This window comes from Perna viridis, chromosome 7 (assembly GCF_037379345.1).
Source record: "Perna viridis isolate PV_CMFRI_1.1 ecotype Kerala chromosome 7, ASM3737934v1, whole genome shotgun sequence".
In the NCBI taxonomy this organism is placed as follows: Eukaryota; Metazoa; Mollusca; class Bivalvia; order Mytilida; family Mytilidae; genus Perna; species Perna viridis.
The window spans coordinates 14369528-14393198 of record NC_142451.1 but is presented as its reverse complement, the minus strand read 5'-3'; the positions used below and the strand labels follow the sequence as shown (position 1 = coordinate 14393198).

At 30.5% G+C, this 23671-nt stretch overlaps 2 protein-coding genes and 1 pseudogene across 9 annotated transcripts in view; 1 reads left to right on the top strand and 2 right to left on the bottom strand.

Annotated features, from left to right (window-relative positions):
* Nucleotides 1–303: 303 nt before the first annotated feature.
* LOC148611435 (uncharacterized) lies at nt 304–13175 on the top strand (annotated as a pseudogene). The gene is made up of 5 exons (XR_015924124.1): nt 304–437; nt 10041–10094; nt 11146–11270; nt 11561–11686; nt 12959–13175. The product of XR_015924124.1 is annotated as an uncharacterized LOC148611435 (transcript).
* On the bottom strand, nt 3314–9657 carry LOC148611436 (uncharacterized). Its single transcript, XM_088592049.1, has 10 exons — nt 9503–9657; nt 9209–9339; nt 8619–8730; nt 7575–7689; nt 7246–7402; nt 6650–6894; nt 5584–5752; nt 4646–5161; nt 4110–4196; nt 3314–3866 (listed from the first exon to the last, which is right to left on the bottom strand). The coding sequence occupies exons 1-10, from the start codon at nt 9589–9591 to the stop codon at nt 3754–3756; spliced, it is 1734 nt and encodes a 577-aa protein (XP_088448175.1). The 5' UTR covers nt 9592–9657; the 3' UTR covers nt 3314–3753.
* A 903-nt stretch (nt 13176–14078) lies between the features above and the next one.
* LOC148611434 (N-chimaerin-like) overlaps nt 14079–23671 on the bottom strand; it is a 40036-nt gene continuing 30443 nt past the window's right edge. For all 7 annotated transcript variants that reach the window (XM_088592052.1, XM_088592054.1, XM_088592055.1 and 4 more), the window contains 2 exons: nt 22870–22981; nt 14079–19103 (listed from right to left, as the gene is read on the bottom strand). In XM_088592052.1, coding sequence (XP_088448178.1) covers nt 18878–19103; nt 22870–22981 — 338 coding nt within the window. In that variant the 3' untranslated portion in view covers nt 14079–18877. The remainder of the gene's footprint in view (nt 19104–22869; nt 22982–23671) is intronic.

The window sequence follows — 23671 nt, the reverse complement described above, 5'->3', positions numbered from 1 at the left end:
CACCCTAAGGATTTGATTTCCGCTTTCAGAAATCTTTGAATGGATGACCAATCATTGATTTGTCTTCCTTACTGAAAATATCTTTCCGTAAACCAACTTATGATTGGCTATCCATCTGTGAATTGAGATCGGCTTATACAATATATATATAATGAGAAAGTACGAACAGCAATGTTTATACTGTTTATATACTAGTAATGCAAAGTCGGTCTTTATAACATTCTTTAATCGTGACTTTTAGTTACTTTATGTTTTGTATTGTGTATGTATGCTTTCCATGCCTGGTCTGTGTCCCTGGATTACATTCTTTTGACTACCGCCATAACCTTGGTTCCCTTGATTACTCTTTCTTATCTCAATGTTTCTGTAGTGTTAACCATTGTATTTAAACTATTCCAATCGCCTTACGCATAACCTTTGAACATCAAGTACACAAGGTAAGGCTTGTATTATATTCATGGCCATAATAGTTGTCAGCTTAAGCTTCTTTTTGGAATATATATATATATACAGTCGAACCTCGATGTGTGGAACTCGGATTACTCGAAATCTCGGATATCTCGCACATTTTTGCATGGTCCCTTCGACTTCGACTTAACGAGGTTCGACTGTATTTATTTAATTTAATTGTAACTGTTCACTATCTAATGTACGAATCGTGATTTACAGTTTTAAAAATATAAGACATGTTTCCTCACTGCAAGTCCCAGTTTTTCCCTTTGATTTGTATTAGAATCGTAACCACAGTTATGTCTTTATATTTCCCAATCAACATCACTATATATGTATTTCACAAAATATCATGAATAAAAATGGTCATAGAAACATTATCTTATACGTTTGCATATTCATATTTCATATCACATTTCCTGACTTTCATTACACTTTCATAACCTAGTTCATATTAAAGTTTTCTCTTGATTGTAAGAGTAACCAAGGGAACCAAGGTTATAGCGGTAATCAAAAGAATGTAATCCAGGGACAAAGACCAGTCATGGAAAACAGACATTCACAACAAAGAATATAAAGTAACTAAAATCATACATACAAAGTAACAAAAGTAAATGAGCAACTCGGACTCCACTAAAAACTGGGAGCATGGACCAGGTGCACCGGTAGGGTAAGCGTTCTCTGCTTTTCTAGAAACACCCGCCGATTGCTTAAAATAATATTTTTTTTTTAAATCAAAATGTGAAGATATGGATTTGTGTAGTTTTGTGCCTGGACAATTTCAATTTCTTTTTATCATTTTATCTTTAGCCGACATCTTCTTGTGGGGATTTAATACTTACAATTTCTCCTGTAAGATAAGCAGAAAGTAGATTGTGACTTGGTTAAAATTTCATGAATAACTCCATATAAGACACATTTATATACAGTATGATTACCGAAAGGCTTGTGGTGAACACGTTACAATAATAGAAAACTATTCACTTGGTCAGTGGTTTGGAAGGAAAATTTGAGAAAGCGACCATTTTCATGACGTTTTAAAAGATATTTTCTGATAATTGGAACCTTGTAACGCGTGAATGAGGGTCTCTTTTCTACAAAAACCTTAACAATCGCACTATATATAAGTAACCACGTAATTTGGTACACTAACAAGATAATAGTCTAGCTCGATGGCTATTGCTATTTCATTGAAGCTGTCTATCTGTATATGGTAAATACGTCAAATTCAGTATTACAGTCTATTTTCTTTGGGGTTTTCGAGTTTCTTGTGTCTGCCAAGGCACATCTCTATACATTTAGAAATAGCAGAGTGTGGTCGTAAAACCTAAAAACAATTACATAAACAGTCAATCTTAATGAAGCAAAACTGTTAAAAAAAATATTAGAGATAGCAATGATTTACCTAATATTCCCTGTGTAAAATATTCGATAATTCAGACTGCGAAATAAATTTGGTAATTTCACTCTTGGACTTTCTCCCGCCAAAACGTCACAAAAAAGTCACAACATGTATATCAATCCGCCGTTCACAAAATTTTAATTTCATGTTGAAATAGCAACAAATAAAGCAGAAAATCTATATGATAAATAGGATAATTTTCGTTATCGTGAATAACCAAAATATAATCATATAATATAAATAAGTTCTAAGCGTTCTTCGGCACTAGTGATCACATTTTGGTTATTCACTCTTTCCAATTAATTATTCTATTAATCTTAGATAAATGTATTCTGTGATGTAGGTTATGTGTCAATTTCCTCTCTTTTGAGTAACCTGTTTTCACAGAAGACTTGCTGTGATTGTGATATGAATGATTCATCGTCATTCTTATTTGTTTGACTAAATTTTGGTTGAGATTCAGTACCTTGTATGGTGTAATCTGTTTGGTGTTCTGATATATTTCGCAGCTACTGATTCCACATGTCGTAACGTTGATTAATTTTACCCTGAGATATAATATTTACTGGCATCAAGAATTTCTACCGTGTGGTCATGTAGTTGGTACTGGGTTTAAATAACTCGTTTGTTTTTACCGACAGAGTCCAAGACAACTATGCATTTTGTACAGTGTATACGCCAAGAATTGCTTCAGTGGCCACTCTAAGCTTGGAATATATATTTTCTTAATTACATTATAAATGTATACGACCGTGTTTACAGTTTTAAATATAAAAGACTTGTTTCTTCGCTGAAATTTCTTCTTGTATTAGAGCCCATTTCTTTTAACCATAAGTTGTTTTATTTATTTCATTTTGAGAGGCGATGTTTTACTTTCGAAAAAAAAAACAAAAAACAAAAAAACAATTACCCTAAAGTGGTTATTTAGTTATATCAATACATAGGAGCATGTTAAACTTGTGTTCTAATTGTCGAATTTGTTCAATTTGATAGGTATTTTATGTGTAGGACTAATTAAGGGAACCAAGATTCTAGTGGAAATCAAAAGAATCCAGAGACAAAAACTAGACATGGAAAACAGACAAACACAACAAGGAACATATAGTAAATAAGTTATACAAAGACTCCACTGAAAACTAAGAGTATGGACCATGTGAAGCGGTAGGGTAAGCGTCCTCTGTTTTTCTAGAAACACCCGAGGAGTTACTCATAAAAAGTCAAAACCGGGGTAGTTCATAGTATTTTATGCACTTGACAACATCTTTGAATGGATTGTGTTAAGAAATGTTTGTGTTCAAGGTTCTGGTAAAGCAGCATTTCACCAAATTATTAATAAGGCCACTGTATTCTTCTACAACGATTATTTTTGATAGACTGTAGATATATGTATTAAAAAAAGTACTTGATTTTCAACAAGTTAGAATGCTTGAGTAACAAGAACGTAAGTGTGATTATTTTTAGAAAGATATTTCTTTTATTCAAATATAGTTTCTGCATTAAGGTGCATTAAATTGCTGATGAACAAGGTTGATTTGTGTGTTTTCACAGCAGTTTTAGTCCTGCTAAATGACATTTAAGAATCGTGACTACAATGTCATTTCTAAACGACATTTAAGAATCGTGACTACAATAATGTCATTTCTAAACGCAACAAAAAAATCAAATAAATCATAAAAATGTATTTGACAGAAACATAAAATAAGTTATAAACACAGAAATATAAGGTACTTATATAAATGTCCTCATAGAAACATTATCTTATGATTTTTTTTCATAAGTCATATCATGGTTCATGAAAGTATGAAAATGATCGCTTTTCCTGATTTTTATCACAGTTTTAAAGTCTTGTTTATATCAAGTTTTTTACGATTTTAAGCCGCAGATAATAAATTTAAAAAAACTCAAAATGTGTATATAGGGATTAGTCCAGTTTTTTTCCTGAAAAATTTCAATTTCTTTGTAGCCATCACATAGTCTACATCATCTTGTGCAGAAATAATCTTCACACTTTCTCCTAAAAGATAAACAGAAATACTAAATGGCATGTGACCATGGTAATATTTAATGAATATCTCCATAAATTAGACAATTCTCTTTTTTGTGAAATACAACTACCAGAAGACATGTGATGAATAAATGCCATTATAAGAGACGACCATTAACTTGGTTAAGCAAAATAATTAGTTTGATAGTATTCAGAAACAAGCAAGTTACTCCTTTGCTGAACTATGAAAAAATATAAACATTAACAACTCACCCAAAGTTACCGACATTTCATTTGGTGCTTCCTTCTTGTGTGTTCTGATGATTGTTACCTTGTATGGTGTGAATGGAGGTCTCTTTTCTACAAAAAAAAATCAATAGTTACAATATATTAGTACTTAAATATTTTCAATAAATAATCATAAATAATTTTAAATATTTATGTATTAATTATAGAAAATGGTGTAGATTGGGGGCTATTGCTATTTCATTGAAGCTATCTATCTGTATATGGTAAATATGCCAAATTTGGTATTACAGTCCAAATTATCTTGGGCTTTTCGAGTTTCTTGTATTTGATACGACACATTTACATTGTACATTTAGAAATAGCAGAGTGTGGTCGTAAAACCGAAAGGATTTATTTAGGAAATGACTAATCTATTGATATATTATAACTCTTACTGAAAACGAAATGATTTTAGAAGTCTAGCAGTATAGATTGACAGCTATTGCTACTTTAATTTCTTAAGCAGTCGATCTACATGCGGCAAAACTGTGAGATAAGATTTATATCCATATCTAACATACCTTTCTTCTGTGGTGTGGGTTGTGTGTAAAGTTTCTCTCTTTTGGTGTAAACTGGTTTTGTAGAGGACTTTCTGTTTGATTGTGACGTTGATGGTTTTTCGTCATCGTTATTTGTTTGACTAGATTTTGGTTGAGCTTCAGTGGTCTGAACAGCTTCGCCAGAAACCTCTTTTTGTTCAACCTTCATTTCTTTTGTCAATTTGGAGGTGGTTAACTTAACTGGTTCTTCTTTTTCTTGTCTATTGACTTTGGTCACCTTTGATGGCATTGCCTCCATTGCGTCATCTTTATCTTGTCTTTTGTTTTTTAACTTTTCAGATGCAGTTGTTTTTACTGGCTTCACTTCCTCTAGTTCCTTTGTGTTCGACGTTTTTGGCAGAGGTGTCTTTATTGAAGACTCGTTATTCTTTGCAGCTTTTTCATTGGATGCTCCAGGTTTTTGTAAGCGTGGTCTTTGTGGTATTGGTGGTGGTGTTTTTTTCCAATTTGAAGTGTTTTCTTTGTCAACAGCTGAATCTAGTTTGGAAAAGGTATCATTTAAATGAATTAAAACGTACATAACCATAGACACAAACAAAATATAGGCAACAGATGCATTTTTATAAAGTTAATGTTTGAATTCGTTTGTTTCACAAGGTCATACATAGTCCAGATAATCATGATGTTCTCTGAGGCATTTTTTTATCTGACGTTTATGCAAAATAAATATTAGCCTCCCAAGACTGCATAAATATTTGGACTAGGTGATACATAGTTTTATTTTTCCCTTAGTGAAATGTATGTTCAGTTGCCTGTTTACAAAGCTGGGCAAATATTCTAGAGTTAACTAACTTTTCAAACAAACAAAAAATAACAAAACTGTAGTACTGAACAAAGTGGATGTTGCTATCACTACAGTATGTAATAAATGCACCAACGCTCTGATCAGAACCTCTTACCATCTTCATTTCTGGCACCGTTGCTTTTCACTGCTTTTTTCTTTTTTGATTCGTGGACTTCGTTGCTGGAAGTAGTGTTAGCTTCAGGCTGTTCATCAGTGAGAACAATATTGTTTCTTTTGAAGCAGTTTTTGCAGATTTTATTTCCGTCAAGGATTTGACTGCTTTTCTGTGTGAATAAAAAAAGGAATCTAAACATCCAATGTTAATACAGTCGAAATCCCTGTTAGAGAAATTCAATCATTAGATTAAAAGATCACAATATTTCATTCCTTCTCTTTAATTGCGTGCGATTCAAGTGCTTAATAGGGAACTTACAAATTTTGATTTTCAAGATCTTTGGTATGACTCGGCATGGGATCATACCCTGGGAGTTATTCATACAACACTCCTCCTACTTAAGCTAATATACACTCCCCACATAGTAAGTTTTGCAATTAACTAAATGAGATTTTGGCATATAACGAAAAAGTCGCAAGGGAATTTACTTGACTAATCATTTATCAGAAGTACACGATTTTGAAATTTCGACTGTTTTACAGAAGTATTAAGTACTTCCCCATTTAAGAATCAGACAAAATGTGTCTAAGGTGTGGCACATGAAGGAAAAAACACAAATATTTTATTGCATTAACCAACTTTTTTATACCAGATAACCTTCAGAAATAACCATCAAAGTGTTTGTAAAATTTGCCTTTTCAAGATATTGATAGGTTAAATTAAGTTGAAATGCACTATGGAAAAATGGCAGGAAAATTTTCCAGAACTTTTTCCTTATATAAGCAGTCGAAAACTATCTATGTCACAAATGCTTCAGAATAAATCTAAATAGCTTTTCAGTTGTATTCTAGATGTATTGAATATATTGGTGGTAAAAAACCAAATTGAGAAATATGATGTGACACCCATTGCCTGATTCTTATACAGAATGGTACGTATTAATTAGAACAAGTGTACAACTTTTCAATTTTTTAAATTTAAAATTCTGCATTGAATAAAAGATTACGATATTTAAGAAACGCTCAAACACAATCACAAACTATATATAGTATGGTAAACTATATACCTGGTATTTTGGAATACGGAAAGACTTTTCGTGATTTTTCATAGATGTCGCTGTTAATGACTCTTGGTCAATTTCTTTTGCAAATTGTAATCCTGTGTGTGTGCCTTTTACATGGAGAGTTTCTTTTCTGAAATCCCTGAAATCTCTCTCAAGTTTTGTCAAGGTTTCTTTCCATATTTTAGCCAGTTCTTTGATCTTCTCTCTTTTCAGTTTCTCACAACGCTTTGATACCTCGTCGGATTTCTAAAATTGAGCAAGGCATGAATTACTGTCAGATGGATTAGCTTCTCCATGCTTTATGATGCTAGTCATTGTCCAAATAAGAGACTATAATTCATTAAACGTCGCTTTATTATTAGTTTTGACTTTTTTTAAGTCCAGAAAGGTATAGACTAAAAAAATCACATACATGTACTGACATGTTTTACAATAGTTGAGAATTTTATATTGTATATGAATGTATTATTGGCGCAAATTATATATTGCCCAAATGAGCGGTAAATTGGCGCAAACGTAGAACATCCATATGAAATACGGTCGACATTGAATGTTGGTTCAGGAGCGCCGGATGCGTGTATAGGTAACAATACTTTCCTGTATGAGTTTTGCAGTCTTTTCCTCCAATTCTTTCAGATTTTCAGTGTACTTATTGGCCATCTTCCCAGCTTTTTTTGCCTTCGGTGCTATGTAACCATGACTGGTAGGGTAGTCATCACACAAATTCGCAACTTTTGTTATCTGTTCTTCCAATTCCTGAAAAAAATATTATTATCATATATGAAAAGTAAAAAGGGTATAATTATGTTAAGTTTAGTTCACTTGTAATCACGATTTAAGCCAAATTACAACGCCAGTTTGAAATAATTTTTACAATACAACACCACTTTTTAATTCATTTATGAGTTATGATGTATGTTTTCTATACCTCCTCGTCGGCTCTTTGCTTTAGCTGGCACTTTACGACTTCATCTTGGAGCTCTTTTTCTTCTAATAGCAACTTTTCAAACTGTTCGGTGCTGTACCTCGTTTTTGACTCGTAGCTAATATCAATCGTAAATAAAAAGAAAATAGACATGAAGTGAGATTGTACTAGATTGTCATATGTGTGTTTATTTCTTTTTGTCTATCGCTTCAAATGGTGGTTTTAGTCTTTTAATTATAAGGTGAACAAAGTTTGAAATATCATACTAAAGTAAGTAGAAATATTTTGTACTACTCTCGAAACGAAAAGATGTAAAAGATGTTGATTAATTGTAAATTTGTTCGATATGTCTTTTTTGTTATGATCTTTTCAGTTTCATATATTTTCTATTTAGTGTTAATTTTAGTATTATTTTTTTTGTTAAATTTCATATTTCGTTGCTTTCAATTTTTTACTTTTTTTACTGATTGTACCCTTTCAAAATTTTATACTTTCTTTTACTTTAAAATTACGATTTTTTTTTAAATTAATTTGTGTATATACACGAGTTTAAAAACAATTTCATGGTTCCGTTGCATTTTAGTTTTGCTATTTTTAAATCCTTTGTCATTGCTATATTTACACTGTATGTCTTTTTTTTCAGTTTACAAGTCTTTAAATTAATTTCATGTATATTTGTATGTTGTATTTGTGTCGTGTTGAGCGGTTCGGGTAATAGTTTATATTATACAAATGTTGTATAATAATAATAATGATAATAATAATTCTGAATGTTGTCCTCTTTTCATAGTGAGAATTTCAGTAATTTCACTCTATGTTCTTTCACTCATAATGTTTTGTTAAGCTGTACCGATGATTTTCGGTGAAGAATAAAAAAAATAAAAGTAATTAACAGTTCCTTTTTTTCAAAATCAACCAATCTTTTCAAGCAAGCCCTCCCCCTGAACCCACCTATGATTTCAATTACATGTACATTTAAATACCTCAATAACAAATAAAATCCTTGTCTTCAATGGTGTGAACTAGAGTCCATTGTTTCGTACTTACCCTTTGATTTTGGTATACAACAGTCCGTAATTAGTGTTGAACGCTTTCATCAGGTTGAGTATATGAAATTCTTTGTCAAGTTGCTTTCTGACAGATTTTATCCAGTTCTCATCTAAAACATACATAAATATGTTTTTATACTGAAAATAATTTAATTATCATCTACATCAGAAACTATTTGTAATATTTTTACTTTCCTGAATAAGTCACACAAGTAGCTTCGTCTGCTAATCTTCAGCAGAGGACCTTTACCCTATCGATGCACATGATTCATACTACAAATTGTTTTGAGTAGTTAATCTCTTCATAAAATAATAGTTTTTCTTTAGGGTTTTGTTTGTCTGTTCGTTTTATTTTCATTGGGTTTCTTTACGGTTTCCGTTTATGCTACCTTCCTTTTTTCGTATTTGACAAATCAAAACGTGTGTGAATCAGTTCTCAATCGGACAAGCCAAAATTGGATTTTACATTTGTTTAGACGGAATAATGACCCGATAAAACAAATACTGGTCCGTAACATAGTTGTCTCTGGGAATGTCGAAGGGGACTTTGCTTGGTCATATTTCTTTATATTCATATACATCAGATACCTTCATATTCTTGTAGCTCGTCAAGCAACGAATCGCATATCTTTAGCTTTGGTTCAAAGAATCGTATAAACTCAGTGCACCCTTCTACGTGAAATCCCGAGAAATGCTTCCAGAATTTTGTACGTGCCAGTCTACAAATAGAAAAGATCTAATGAATGACAAAATAATCTTTCATGAAATATCAAGAGCATAGCTTGTGAAATAAATCGAGTTTGATTTGAAATTCTAACTTAGGGAATGAAGTATAAAAGATATATTTAAGCAGGTTCTAAAGTAGCATTAATTACAACTCACGATTCCTTAAGCTTGCTTGAATAAACAGAGTTAACATCGAAAATTGTTATATAGTTCGTTTCCGTTGGAAAATTCAACGTTGAAGCCATCGTAAACTAGATACAGTACGGAGCAACCAAACATGCGACTGTACCGTGGTTCCTCAGATATAAGAATAGTAACGACAATGGGGATAACGTCACAATCGATGAGGTCTGTTGGGGCGATGCTACAGAAAGTTGCTTACGTTCCTCTTTATCAGTTCCGATATGAAAACTAAGTAAACCAAACATCTAATAAATCAAACATGATATTCAGGCCTTAATTGTTTGGTTAAGACAGGTTATGATGAATATTATTTTCTTTTTCGGGATTGGCTACATAGATTTTTTATCTGTCTAGCCTAATATCATGCATGTTGATTTATCCTTGTATGAAAATTTCTGCCGGACCAAATGAAATTTAATCTGACATTGCCTTCGGTCAGGCAAATTTTGTAATGACTCCGACTGCTTTTGTAAACTGTTCATGATAGAAAAACAGATTTTTTTTTATTTAGATATGTTGACCATAAGTACTATCATAACGGTGTACCTAGTTGCTGTCATTTCAGGTACGGTAGGCTTAATTAATTTAATAAGTCAGTACGCAATTCTTAAAACAAGAAAAACGAATATTTTGACGAGGACCGTATTTCATTAATTTTATCGTGGCTATTAAATTCTTATTTTTCGTTTCTCTATTTTCATTTTAATTATATTATCAATACTTAATATCGTTTACCAAATTATAAAGATTAAATAAAACTTTCATGATTTCATGGTAGGTCACACCTATTTTTTTTGTCCATGAATTTTGCAAATTTTCCTAAAGAAACGTGCTGTAGACTTTGTTTTTTTTTTGTCAGTCACCAAATTGAATTTGATTAACAATTTTTTTTATGAATCGAATAGGATTTTTTATTTAAAAAGGTATTAATTTTCATTACATTTTTATAAAACATTTTCCTGTCAATTTTCTTCCATGGAATTGGGCTTTCAGAAAGTTAATTCTTTTAAAATAATTCAGACAAATTGTTTGCATCCTATCAAACACAATTCAAAATGCATACTTCTATATGAATTTGCAGGATGACAGAAAAGATACTCCCCGTCATAGGTCTGATCTACCTTAAACTATGCACGAGCGTTAATTCTAAACTTTCACTCATTTATGAAACAATTCCTTTCCTCACGTTTAAACTGTCTCGTATTAAAGCCTTTACTCCGAAGCAAAACCGTTCCCTCATGAAACCATGGATCCCCTTTATCTTTAATATACATTATGGAAACCATGGATCCCCTCTCCCTTGAATATACATTATTTTTTGCTGATTCTTTTATTTCAACTTAAATCTTCTTTTTAAAATATGGCTATCACTGTCTTGTACTGTAAAAACAGTTAGGTTTCTTTAAATCTAACTTTCATACCTATATCATTGGCGGATCCAGGGGGATAATACTCCTCTTTTTTATTCGAAAATTTGTCATTTTCATGTGTAAAATTGACAAAAAAAAATGTAAAATAATGTCTTAACACTCCCTTTTATCTGAAAAACCCTGGCTAGCTCTCCTCCTTTTCAAAGTGTCTGGATCCGCCCTGCTATTTTTTTCTTAATTGAATAGGTGAAAGTCTGAACTGTAATGGTTACCATAGGTACAGTGCTAGAGGTACCGGGTATTACCCTGCTAACGATCCTATTGAGGGAGGTTTCTACGACAGACAAGGCCATCCCCTTCATACACTATAGGTCAGTTCGTGTTACCATGTTAAAGTTCAATTTGTTTACCTTTTTTGGATAACAAGTACTATAGATGGTTGTGGTTAGTATTGAAAAACAAGCATAACATCTTATTAAAAGGGGACTCCAAATGAAAATGATTCTTGCATTGCATAGTGTGTCTTTTTTGCATACATTTAAAATGACCAACAATTAAAAAAAATCTTACTTAATTTTTACTTCATCTAAACTCTTTCAGTTTGTGTAACACACTGGAAATGATTTAAACTAAATACATTAATATAATTTCAATTTACAAGGACTTTCTTGATGGATCAGCTTCCTGGGTCAGTGTAGCTATGGACAAATACCTTCATCTTCCTTATGGCACACATCTATGTATACCAGAACTCAATCACAAATACCATAGGATCATTCCTTTCAGAGTAAGTCAACTTTATACCAGCTTTAAAGTCTCATTCAAATTGCTATCTCCATAGTGATGCAGTGACGAAAACCTGTTGTTGTGTTAGTATTCATACATTGTTAAGTGTAAGTGTTTGTAAGAATCAGGCTAAAATGGGAAAAATCAGAAACTTGCATGTCAAAATCCCACCGATCTGACAATATAATTTCGCTCAAGGATGCTTTTTCTGTTTGAAAAGGACATTATTTGATCTCTGCTCGGAATGGTCTCACTAACTACTTCAAATGTTTCCATTACTTTACATGTTAAACAAGTAATTTTCAATGTTTCACTGTGAATTCCCAGGACAAATGACACCTTAAAGTTGCATACAATTGTGAAACTTGGAAAATAAGGCTTTCAAAATCATTATTCTAATGGTACGATAACCGTAGAAAATTTTCACAAAATTTACTTGAATCAAAAATACTGAAAATCAACATTCTTACCTTTTCTGCTGACTGACAGCATGGAGGCAAATTGCTCACACATGTAAGCAATATTTATACACTTTTGTAGCCAATTACAAATATGATTTTAAAGTACACATTCTCAGCTTTATTTTGACAATTTTTGATCAGAAAACACACAAATAATGCACTTACAATGCATATTTATAGGTTCAATGTGTTTTTGGTACTACATAGGGGGTGGCCATTTGACCCGGAAGTGGTTAGTGAGACCTTAGAAAATTCAGGTTTTTGACAGAGTTATCTCCCCTTAAAATGTTCATTTCAATGAAATTATGACTCAATTTACTAGTGATATGGAAAATCTTTTTTTCCTTCATTCTGATGCTGCAAAACTTCAAATTAAACTTTCAAACTGCTGTTTTTTTTTCATACCATGTATCACTAACTGCCTGATTCTTATAGAGACTGACACTTAAATAACACTATTTATTGATTTATAATAATGATTTTTTGCAGACTTGGATTCAAAGCCTAACCATGTAGATACAAATGAACTTTCTCACAATGATTAATTTTAAATGTTATGCACTTGTATTCTGTGAACACAGCAAAAACCTTTGATATAACCACAAATGTAGTTACTGCACATTTAGTGATCTAGTAATAGTCATTTGACATCTACATGTAGTAATTCAGCATTGGTTAATTATTATCTAGTAATTCAGTGATGAATTCAATCATCCAGTAGTTATTTCAATCATCCAGTAATTATTTCAATTGAATCCAGATAGTTCTAATTTAATTCAAACAATATTAATTTTTGCTTACTATTCTAACAGGTTGTTGACACTGGTTCTGCCTTTAACCATAAAGGATACAGCAGGATTGACATTTGTACCCGAAGTGCTCACGATTCTTATGACAACACCATTAACGGACACCTGACACTAGTGTTTGCTTAATCAAAAAAATCAAATTCAAGCTCTACAATAAAAACATGTCTTTTGTCTTATTTATGTAGAGACTATATTAAATTAAAGAACAGAAATTGTTATGTAATTCATACTTCATCATTCATAAACAAACAACGACATAAAACGTAAGTTCTATCATGGATGCAAACATTATATAATAAAGAACATAATTGAACGTAGTATGATATGACCACATTATTTTTAACTCTGGTCTGGACACGGTATTAGTTTTTTACACACTTTAACTCAAGGACTTACAGATTATTATAGACACAATATGACACAATATTGAAATTCAATTAAGTTGAAAAAAGTTTTTTGCTTTAAGGGTGCTCATCAAAAACATTTGCCTTCAATCCCTGTAACTCAAAAAACAAAGGAGATATCTGAAATATGATTGATAATTACAGACAGGGATTTTCATTATGAATATAAGAAAATATCAAAATTGGACGATACCATGCCCACTTTGGCCCCTTATAACTCAAAAACTGTAGAGATATTTGAAATCTGATTAAAATGTTCGCAGGGTTTTTCATAAAGAAGATATTAGCACTACTTGGTGTTTGTCTTTGTTATTGAAATAGGTCTAAATCCAGCTCCATGGTGTCCAAAATTAAACTTCATACACGAATATCATATTGACTTCCTTTTTGTGATATGTAACATTGTTATACAACTTCAGAAAGATACAGACACTTTTACCAGTTTTTGTGCAGAAACCTGAAAAAAATATTTTAGTCCTTTTTTTGGCCACTTACTGTTCAATTTCAGTCTGACATCTTGTGGTGCTATTTTACAGAGATCCATACATTTACACTCAAGTTATTGCATAGAAACTAAATGGTTACTGATGGTGACGGTACCACCACATACAAATGAAAAGTTTTGTTATCATTTTAGGCCATTCTTTTTTACTCTTCAAAAATTATAACTAGAACAACAGAATGAAAGGTCAACACCAGGCGGAAAGCAAAACATAAAATGTTCTTAAAACTTTAATAATACAAAACAATGATAATTTCACAATATCAATTGTATTACAAATACAACATCTATAAAAATGACATGTAATGCTGGCTGCATCCAATGGTTAAATAATGAGTTAATTCCCTTTGATTGTACTTAACATACAATGAAATAGGTGATATTAGTAATGTATATTTCAAACATGAATTGCAGACATTAGTTTAAATAACTGTAAAAGTACTATTGTTTCAGAGAGGAAAATATTTTCATGACCATTAAAGTTTTCAGAAAAGTTTGACCTTTCGTTACGAATTGGAAATGTTGGATTAACTTACTACAAAAACTATGAAACCAGTACCCCTTGAAAAAATTGGCCACATTATGTTCCAATCCCAAACAGGTAAGTATTATCAGGTTGAGTTTTAATTCAATTTTATCATTTGGTGTAAGATTGGCCAACCAGTACATATTTTTTTTTCTTCCACAATGTAAGGGTGAATGAAGTACTTTGTAATGGGAAATATTAGTTATTCAACAATCCCTTATAAAAAAAATTCTTCATTGAAAAATGATATTTTCCCATGTATTTGGTTCAAGATTGAGAAGCTCTCTACCATAAGGAATAAATAAAGACAAAAAGTTGACTGAACAATTCGACTTTCTGCATGTAATACTTCTGACCTAAATGAGGGTGTAGTACCCTCAAATGAAAAATAATTTACTGTCCCTGAACTGATTTGTGCCATTATTTGACAGATAAATGTCTTATTACTTACTGCTTGGTGTTGAATTCATGAAAGATGACTGATGACCATAACATCTTTAATTTCCCATTTTTCATTAAAACAAATCAAATACAGGTATTTACTTAGTTCAAAAAATATACGTTTCATGTTTCCAAAATGATTGAGAAATCAAATTTTAAGATAACTTAAGCGACAAAAGACTGTCAAATTGTCCTCCCCATACTGAAGGGTCATAGTCTATATTTTTGCAACTAGGAAACAAGAAAAGATATATTTCTAAAAATACAACTTGACCTTCATTTCATCACATAAAATAACATATCAATATTTGAGAAAAAAAAAAACAATCTGCAAATACTTTGCAGGGACAAGGTTTGATAGCTACAAAATAACCTTGTTTAGGCCAGTTCACACTTGTTTGTAAGAATTGTGGCAAACCAAGTTATATCATATAACATGTTAAAAAGTTAGAAACTAGAAATAAGATGTAAACAATCTATCACTTAGCTGACTGATAGTAAGAAAGTACAGATATAATTTAAATCCAGATGTCAAAAAAGGTACATAGAACAGATGAGGTATGTAAACGTACATGTTTCATGAAACTACACCTATATATATCAACTTACAGGTAAGTCAATTCAGGTTATACGATTATGAAATAATACCTAATAAATACATTGGAAAGTCATTGTCAAATAATGTTGTATAGAGAGTAAAAAAATGGATATGCTTCAGAGCTATTTGATGTTGGAAACCATGAAATAAAAAAAGATTGTACATTTACTTTACCAATATGATTACCTTCAAATAATTAAATGTTAAGAGGATGTCCAAACAAAAAACCAGGTAGTGGACGGCACATGGCAAATTTTGTATAAAAAAAAAAGCATCCGTCTTATATTGCAAATGCATCCTTTCTCAAACTGAATATTGGTTTTTGATTAACTGCAATGGTTCAAGAGAAATAAACTACAAAGAAAGAAAGCAATTAAAATTATTGAAAAAGGGAGATAACTCTTTCATTTTGAGCAAACTTTGGTTGCTTTCTTAGGGAACTTTAAAATCTCTTTCTCAGCCATCCATCGTCCATTAAAATTAATGTTTGTACTATTTGACACATATATGATATAAATATTACATAGGAACGAAAAATTCCAAGGGATAAAATTTAACATGTGCCATCCATGTCATAGCCTAGTTTCTACATGAACAGTCTCTTGGATGAATTTTGAATTTTTATATAATTTTTATTGCAATACTGACTAATAAAAATGAAAATGAATCTTACATACATAACAAAACAAAAGAAACCACTTTGACATAACAAACAGTGTTAAATTAACATGTGAAAAAAATAAAACAGATCTAAAAATGATGAAAAATTAAGTACATGTAAAATATATTAATACAAAACTTTCTAAACAAAGCATACCAAGTTGTGTTTAGTTCAAAGAGTACAAAAATAAATGTGTATTCAATCACATAGAATTCAAAACTTACATTCACTTTCTCAAGAGAAAATGCATTGGTTAATGAGGCTTCCAAATCATGTCACATTATCCTGTCGGTTACAAGAATAGGTCTTTAACTCCTATTTAAAAGCCAGTCCACACATAATTCAGACACTACCAATGGTAAAGTGATTCATGTTGAAGAAAAACCCACCGAACAAATGATGCTTTTCAGTCTACACATGCTATACATTCACATAAAGATAATAATTTCTGCATTCAGATCTGCCCTTAATAGAAAATCATACCTTTATCTCCCACCAAAATCAACCAAATGAAACCAAATCAAGAACAATAACTCTTGCAAAGTGCAAATTTCATGTACAATCTATATAATTTTTATCTCAAAAGTGCAACACCCAAATGACAATATAAAACTGTTAGGTGAACTGTAACTGTTTCTGAACAAAAAATAAAACTGAATACGTTGGGTTTTTGACATGCATGAATCACCTTCTGTCTTGATTTTTATAAAGACTGATACAAAAGAACATAGAAGATAGTTGTATAGAGTAAAGACTAAGCAACAAAAAAAACTATGATAAAAATACTGCTTAAATATTTCTATAGTATAATTAATTTCATAACAATACAAAGTAGAAAATTCTAATATACCAGTATCATATTGACTCATAAGAAGCAAACTAAATATAAATTAGTCTCATTTTGAGTGCCTTCAACAGTAGAATAATTGAGAACATGAATGACAAGCCCTACTCACCAAAATTTGTTACAGGTCACATCACTAATATTTCCTCATAACCCTTCTTTGTGTGTATTTTTTTTTAATATTTTCTGACAGGTTATCAAGTAACAAGTCCAATACTTTAAACGAGTCAGGAAAAATCTTTCTTAACTTGAAGGAACAGACTTATAGATTTACAACATATGTATGATGACAAAATGTAAGAAAAAAATTAAAAATCATAAATTGTTAATCATCATTGTTTCTTTATTAGTTAACTTGTGTTAACCCATTGGTCATGAATTAGATACATAGTATTAACAGAAAATTTAAAAATGCTAATATTAGTCAAATTATGATTCCTTACGACAACGGGAAAAAAGAAAAAAAAAGACACACTATTGCACTTTTCAGATATGTATTACTGCCCTAGGTTTAATACTGCTAAATACCATGTAGTCCAAAGTGACTTCAACAGGCAGAACTATAGAAACTAAGTAAGACATTAATACATAGCAGGCATCTTGGTATTTTGTTTTTATCAAACACGAAAAAGTAAAAACTTCATTACCAAGGCTATCAATGATTACACTTAAGCCATTTAACAAATGTGCCATGTTATATTTTTTAGCTGCGCATTATTGATTGTGTTAAGAACTCTATCATACAGGAAAAAATCTGTTGATCAGTGCTATGCTAGCAAACATGCTGCTATTTCAAATTCTAGGGAAGAACACTTCAGCGACATTACATCAACTTTATCAACGAAGTAACACTCCCTCAAAGCAATACTAAGACTACTAACACATGGCAAGTAGTTAACGAGAGAACAGAGAGCTGGCAACAAATATGTTCTTACTTTCTGAAAATATCTTGGTTTTAGGACTGGTCATAGCTCTTAACTTCAGGCTTCATTAACATCCTAATAATTTACTAGTATATGCTTCATTTAAGATGCAATAATTTCTGACAGAATATATTTTCTACCATTACAATTCTGGTGAAATTGTTTTTGAGATACCATTATTGCCTATTTTGAAGTTCAAAGAAATAAAAAAATCATTATAAATATCCTCCAAAAGTGAGGGAAAAAATAAACCATTCAACATCACTGCAAAACCATGCTTGAAAAAGTGAATCCCATGAACATAAAATACCTTTATATAAATAGAATTTTAAGGTAGACTTTAGAAATCAGTGATACTTTTGCACATATTCAATTTCACTAAAGCCTATCAAACATTCATTTGAAACAAAATGAAATCAGTTTAAGTTACTTCATCGCTTGCATGAGATTTATGTAAATGGTTTACACAAGTGTACTAATAATTTGTAAGTTATGGCCCTTTACCTAGGTCTACCTCCTTAAGCATATGCTTAATATAGCTTTATGGCCTCGTTAATTAAATAAAGCTTTGTGTTGTGTTTTTCACATTGAAAGTTTTTAAATGAATAAAAAGCATCAGGATCTCTCCAAGCACCATAATGATATTGTATATGTATGAAAAGTATAAAAAGTATTAAACCACTAATATGTATCAGTATACTTCACTATGCTGAAAATATACATAACAGACTTCCTAAAAAAGGTGGGAAGACGATGACAATATTATGGCAAGCACAGGTGGGAAATGTGTTGCTTAAAAAAAATTATGAATCTTGAAACCTATTTGTTCTATGGTATTAAACTTATGACAAAAGCTACTTATTCTATAATGACATATTTTGGTATGAGGCTTTCTCAAGTCAAAAAGTATACATATCATAAAAATGATTTTCTAAATATGCTGACACGACATTATACTTTAGACAGAACAAAATTTAAACAATGTGTATGTAGTTACAAGGGGAAATAACTGTGTAGGAACTGCTATACATGATCTACCAATGGTCTCTGTTCAACACTTTGCTGTGAACTGATTCTAGCAAACAAGTCTCTGTAGCATGATATCAGTACTTCGATGGATCTTTGTTCATGACCGGCGGAGAGAAGACTGACAAATGGATCTGCCTCTGGACTTCTCATCAATGTTGGAGCAAAAACAATAGCAAGATTGTCAGGACCCATCATATTCTTTGGCTTTTTCTCTGTTACTCTAAAATACAGATTGTAAAATGCATGACTACACCTTACTCTCCCTTATATATATATATTGAATTTCCCTGCTTTTCAGCATCATTTGTAAAGAAATTGAGGTTGTAACTTTTGTGGTTAATACAGACGAAACTACAAGTCTTAAATCTTCTGTCTTTTTGAAGTAGCCATTAAGTCTCAACAACTTTTTCTGACTACTAACTAATTTTCTGACAATTGGCATGTATATATGAGTATTTAGGATTTACAAAGTTTTGGCAATGCAAAATGGATGAAAAGGTCATTTGTGTCAAAAGATGACAACAATGACATCATCATACATTAACTGCAATTTCAAGTTGGATTAGGCCAAAAAAAAAAGTATGTCTGTTTCAGGTTTCCCGACCAACCCTAATTTTTTCTCCCAACCCTAATACATTTTTTCTCCAAAATTGACAAAATCGGTAATTTCCGGTATAATACGAATCATTTCCGGTAAAACCGAAATTACAATAAAAACCAGGTCACAATAACATTTGAATAGGAGACTTATTTATATCATGTAAATCCAAGCGTAAATACAGTGTACTTATATTTTGTTCAAAATTCCTACAAAAAATAAGTGTTTTGTAACAAAAGTCATGATTAATAGGTGTGTATGTTAAAAATTAAACTTTCTACTTAAAACCATACACTTTCATGACTTAAACATGATGCTATTTTACAAATATAGGCTCAACTTTAGTCGAGAAAAAATAAAATGAAAAAAAAAAAAATTAAAATGCCTACCGACCTACCCTATTTTTCGGAGGAATGTAAACCTAAACAGACATTTTTTTTTCTTTGGCCTTACATTGCATTAAATCACAATAAGTGTAGAATTTATGAATTATTATAGATGGCATCTAAAATAAACCTTTCATCTTTTTTAATCTGTAAACAACACATTTTGATTGCTGATTCAACCTTCAAGTATGGCATGCCAAAGTGGACAAAAATCAACATTTTGTAATATTAGAAAATGAATTTTTAATACTACAAAATCATTTTTAGTACTAGAAAAGATTTTTTAATATTAGAAATTCATTTTGTAATATTAAAAATTCATTTTCAAATATTAAAAATTCATTTTCAAATATTACACATTCCTGATTTAATAATATTATAGAACATCACACATTTTGTAATATTACAAATTGAATATGTAATATTAGAAAATGAATTTATAATTTTTTAAATTTTTTAATATTACTAAATGATTATCTAATATTAAAAAATCGTAACTGAATACGACAAATCCATTTTCTAATGTTAGAAAATCAATTTCTAATATTAAAAAATTGGTTTTTTTTTAATATTAGAAATTCAATCAATTTTTCAATATTAAAAAAGTGTTTTGTGACATTAGAAATATAATTTGTAATATTAGAAAATGAATTTGTAATATTGAAAAATCATTTTTTAATATCAGAAAATATTTTTTAATATTATAAATTCATTTTGCAATGTTAAAAATTCATTTTCTAATATTACAAATTCCTGATTCAGTAATATTTTAAAACATCACACATTTTGTAATATTATAAATTGAATTTGTAATAAAAAAAAATTAAGAAAATGCATTTGTTATATTAGAAAATGAATTTGTAATATCAGAAAATTACTTTTTTCTAATATTAAAAAAATGTAATTGAATACAACAAATCCATTTTCTGATATTAGAAAATCAATTTCTAATATTAAAAAAATGTTTTTTTAAAATTAGAAATTCAATTGAATTTTTAATATTAAAACATGATTTTTTAATAATAAAAAGTGCTTTTTGATATAAGAAATCTAATTTGTAATATTAGAAAATAAGTTTGTAATATTAGAAAATAAATTTGTAATATTAAAAAATCATTTTTTAATATTAGAAAATACTCATTTTTGTCCACTTTGGCTTGCCATATACATGTATGTTATACAAAATATAGTATCACTGACATGTGACACAATGTGTGCTTTAGTCTAAACATTAAATAAATACAGAATGAATCCAATACAAGAACTACAATAGAATTTGTAAATTTTACATAAATCTATTACAAACTTCAGTGTAAGAACATGTATCTCATCTCAATAAATTTATACACCAATTATATGTTTTGTGGTATAATATTGACACTTGAGTACACAACTGTCTGGTGGTGATACAAGTCGTTGGTATGTAATGTATATTTACCTACCTTGAGTACACAACTGTCTGGTGGTGATACAAGTAGTTGGTATGTAATGTATATTTACCTACCTTGAGTACACAACTGTCTGGTGGTGATACAAGTCGTTGGTATGTAATGCATATTTACCTACTTTGAGTACACAACTGTCTGGTGGTGATACAAGTAGTTGGTATGTAATGTATATTTACCTACCTTGAGTACACAACTGTCTGGTGGTGATACAAGTCGTTGGTATGTAATGTATATTTACCTACCTTGAGTACACAACTGTCTGGTGGTGATACAAGTCGTTGGTATGTAATGTATATTTACCTACTTTGAGTACACAACTGTCTGGTAGTGATACAAGTTGTTGGTATGTAATGTATATTTACCTACCTTGAGTACACAACTGTCTGGTGGTGATACAAGTCGTTGGTATGTAATGTATATTTACCTACCTTGAGTACACAACTGTCTGGTGGTGATACAAGTCGTTGGTATGTAATGTATATTTACCTACTTTGAGTACACAACTGTCTGGTAGTGATACAAGTTGTTGGTATGTAATGTATATTTACCTACCTTGAGTACACAACTGTCTGGTGGTGATAAAAGTAGTTGGTATGTAATGTATATTTACCTACCTTGAGTACACAACTGTCTGGTGGTGATACAAGTAGTTGGTATGTAATGTATATTTACCTACCTTGAGTGCACAACTGTCCCATGGTGATACACTGTAGTCAACCTTTTGAATATGAAGTTAACCTAGCTAACCATAGATATTTATTGTCTTCAAATCATGTTTAAATGTCTTAATAACATGATTCAGACATAGGTCTTACATTATTTCTTTCTCATTAAAAAACACAGTTAGAGATTAAAATGAAACAACTAAAAACCAAAAAGTAACAAACTCCTTTTTTAGTCAAACCCTCCTTATTGAATGCTTTTGCAGCTGAAAATTGTATTTTCAAATTTAAGTTGAATGTTTCTAACAATTTTCATTCTTAAAAGTATGTTTTAAAATGAAATATCAGGAAATTTGAGTTACAACAAAAACCAGAAATGTCCAATTCCCCGAATTTTGATTTTGTTTTATAAGCCAATTCATATATCCTGTGTCAATTTTATCATGCTACGAAATAAAAATTATCCAATTTATGTAGCTATTGATCTTTCCTTCATATTTGTGTAGGAAATACTGGATAAAAGTAAATAAATTGATTGATCAAGTGCAAAATATTGTTCTTTTGTCTTTCTAAATTCTACTGCAGTCTATGTCTAAAAACTTTCTTTCACACATTTTGACCTTCAAAATTGCAATGCGCACAATACATAAATGTGTATTATACACACCAAAATATGGTAACAGTTGGATTATCAATGTGGGTTATCTCCTAAGAGAAGACAGATTGGAATGAATAATCATACATTTCATCATATAGACCTATTAAGCAACTTAATAAAAAAAAATAATTAATGTGTAGCCTTTTTTTAGGTGTACCATATATTACAGAATTTGCATGATTTTTACAAAGACAGATATATAAGTACCTAGGTAATCTCTTAGGATGATCTTACCTAACCAAATGAGCTATCAAATATTTAAGCGCCTGGTAATGGGCAGGAGGTAGTTTAGAGAGCCCATCTCTGATCTTGGTCAACTGCTCTCGACTGCGTAATTCACTATACTCTACAATATCAAAGAATTAATGTTGTTATAAAATACATGAATCAATCATTTTTAACATATCACCACAATTGAACATCATGATCAAACAACTTGTTTCATAAGATACAAAAATATAAGTTTCCTGTTATATGTAATTATTTTAGCAAGTATAAGCAAATACAGCTATCTGTCGACATTTATGTTGAATCTGTTAAGGTTTTATACTAGACAAAGACATTATTTTTTTATTGTAGGATATAAGACCAGTAATAGATATGTGGAAGTAAATCTTTGAATATAAAAATATCTGAAATTCTTCTATAGTATTGCATCATTAAAAAATTATTTGTAATAATCAATTCAAGTTTCGTTCCCTCAGCTCTCGTTGCAATGTTTCGGATCTTGCACCAGTTGACCACAATGTAAACAAAAGAACATTTTCCAAAAGGAAGTGAATGTGAAATTGCCTATTAAATATGGTTAAAATTTTAAAGATCATAAATATTTTATATAAAAAGATGATAATAAGTTAAAATTACTCACTTTTACATTAAAGAGGTTATATTTTTATGTGATTCTGAATCATTAAAAAAAATAAATACAACTAAAATTGTCTTTGATCCCTTAACTGTAACCTCTGTTCACAGTTCTTATGATTTTACTTATGAAAAAGCATGTCAGAGGATGGACAGAAAAAATATAAAACAAACA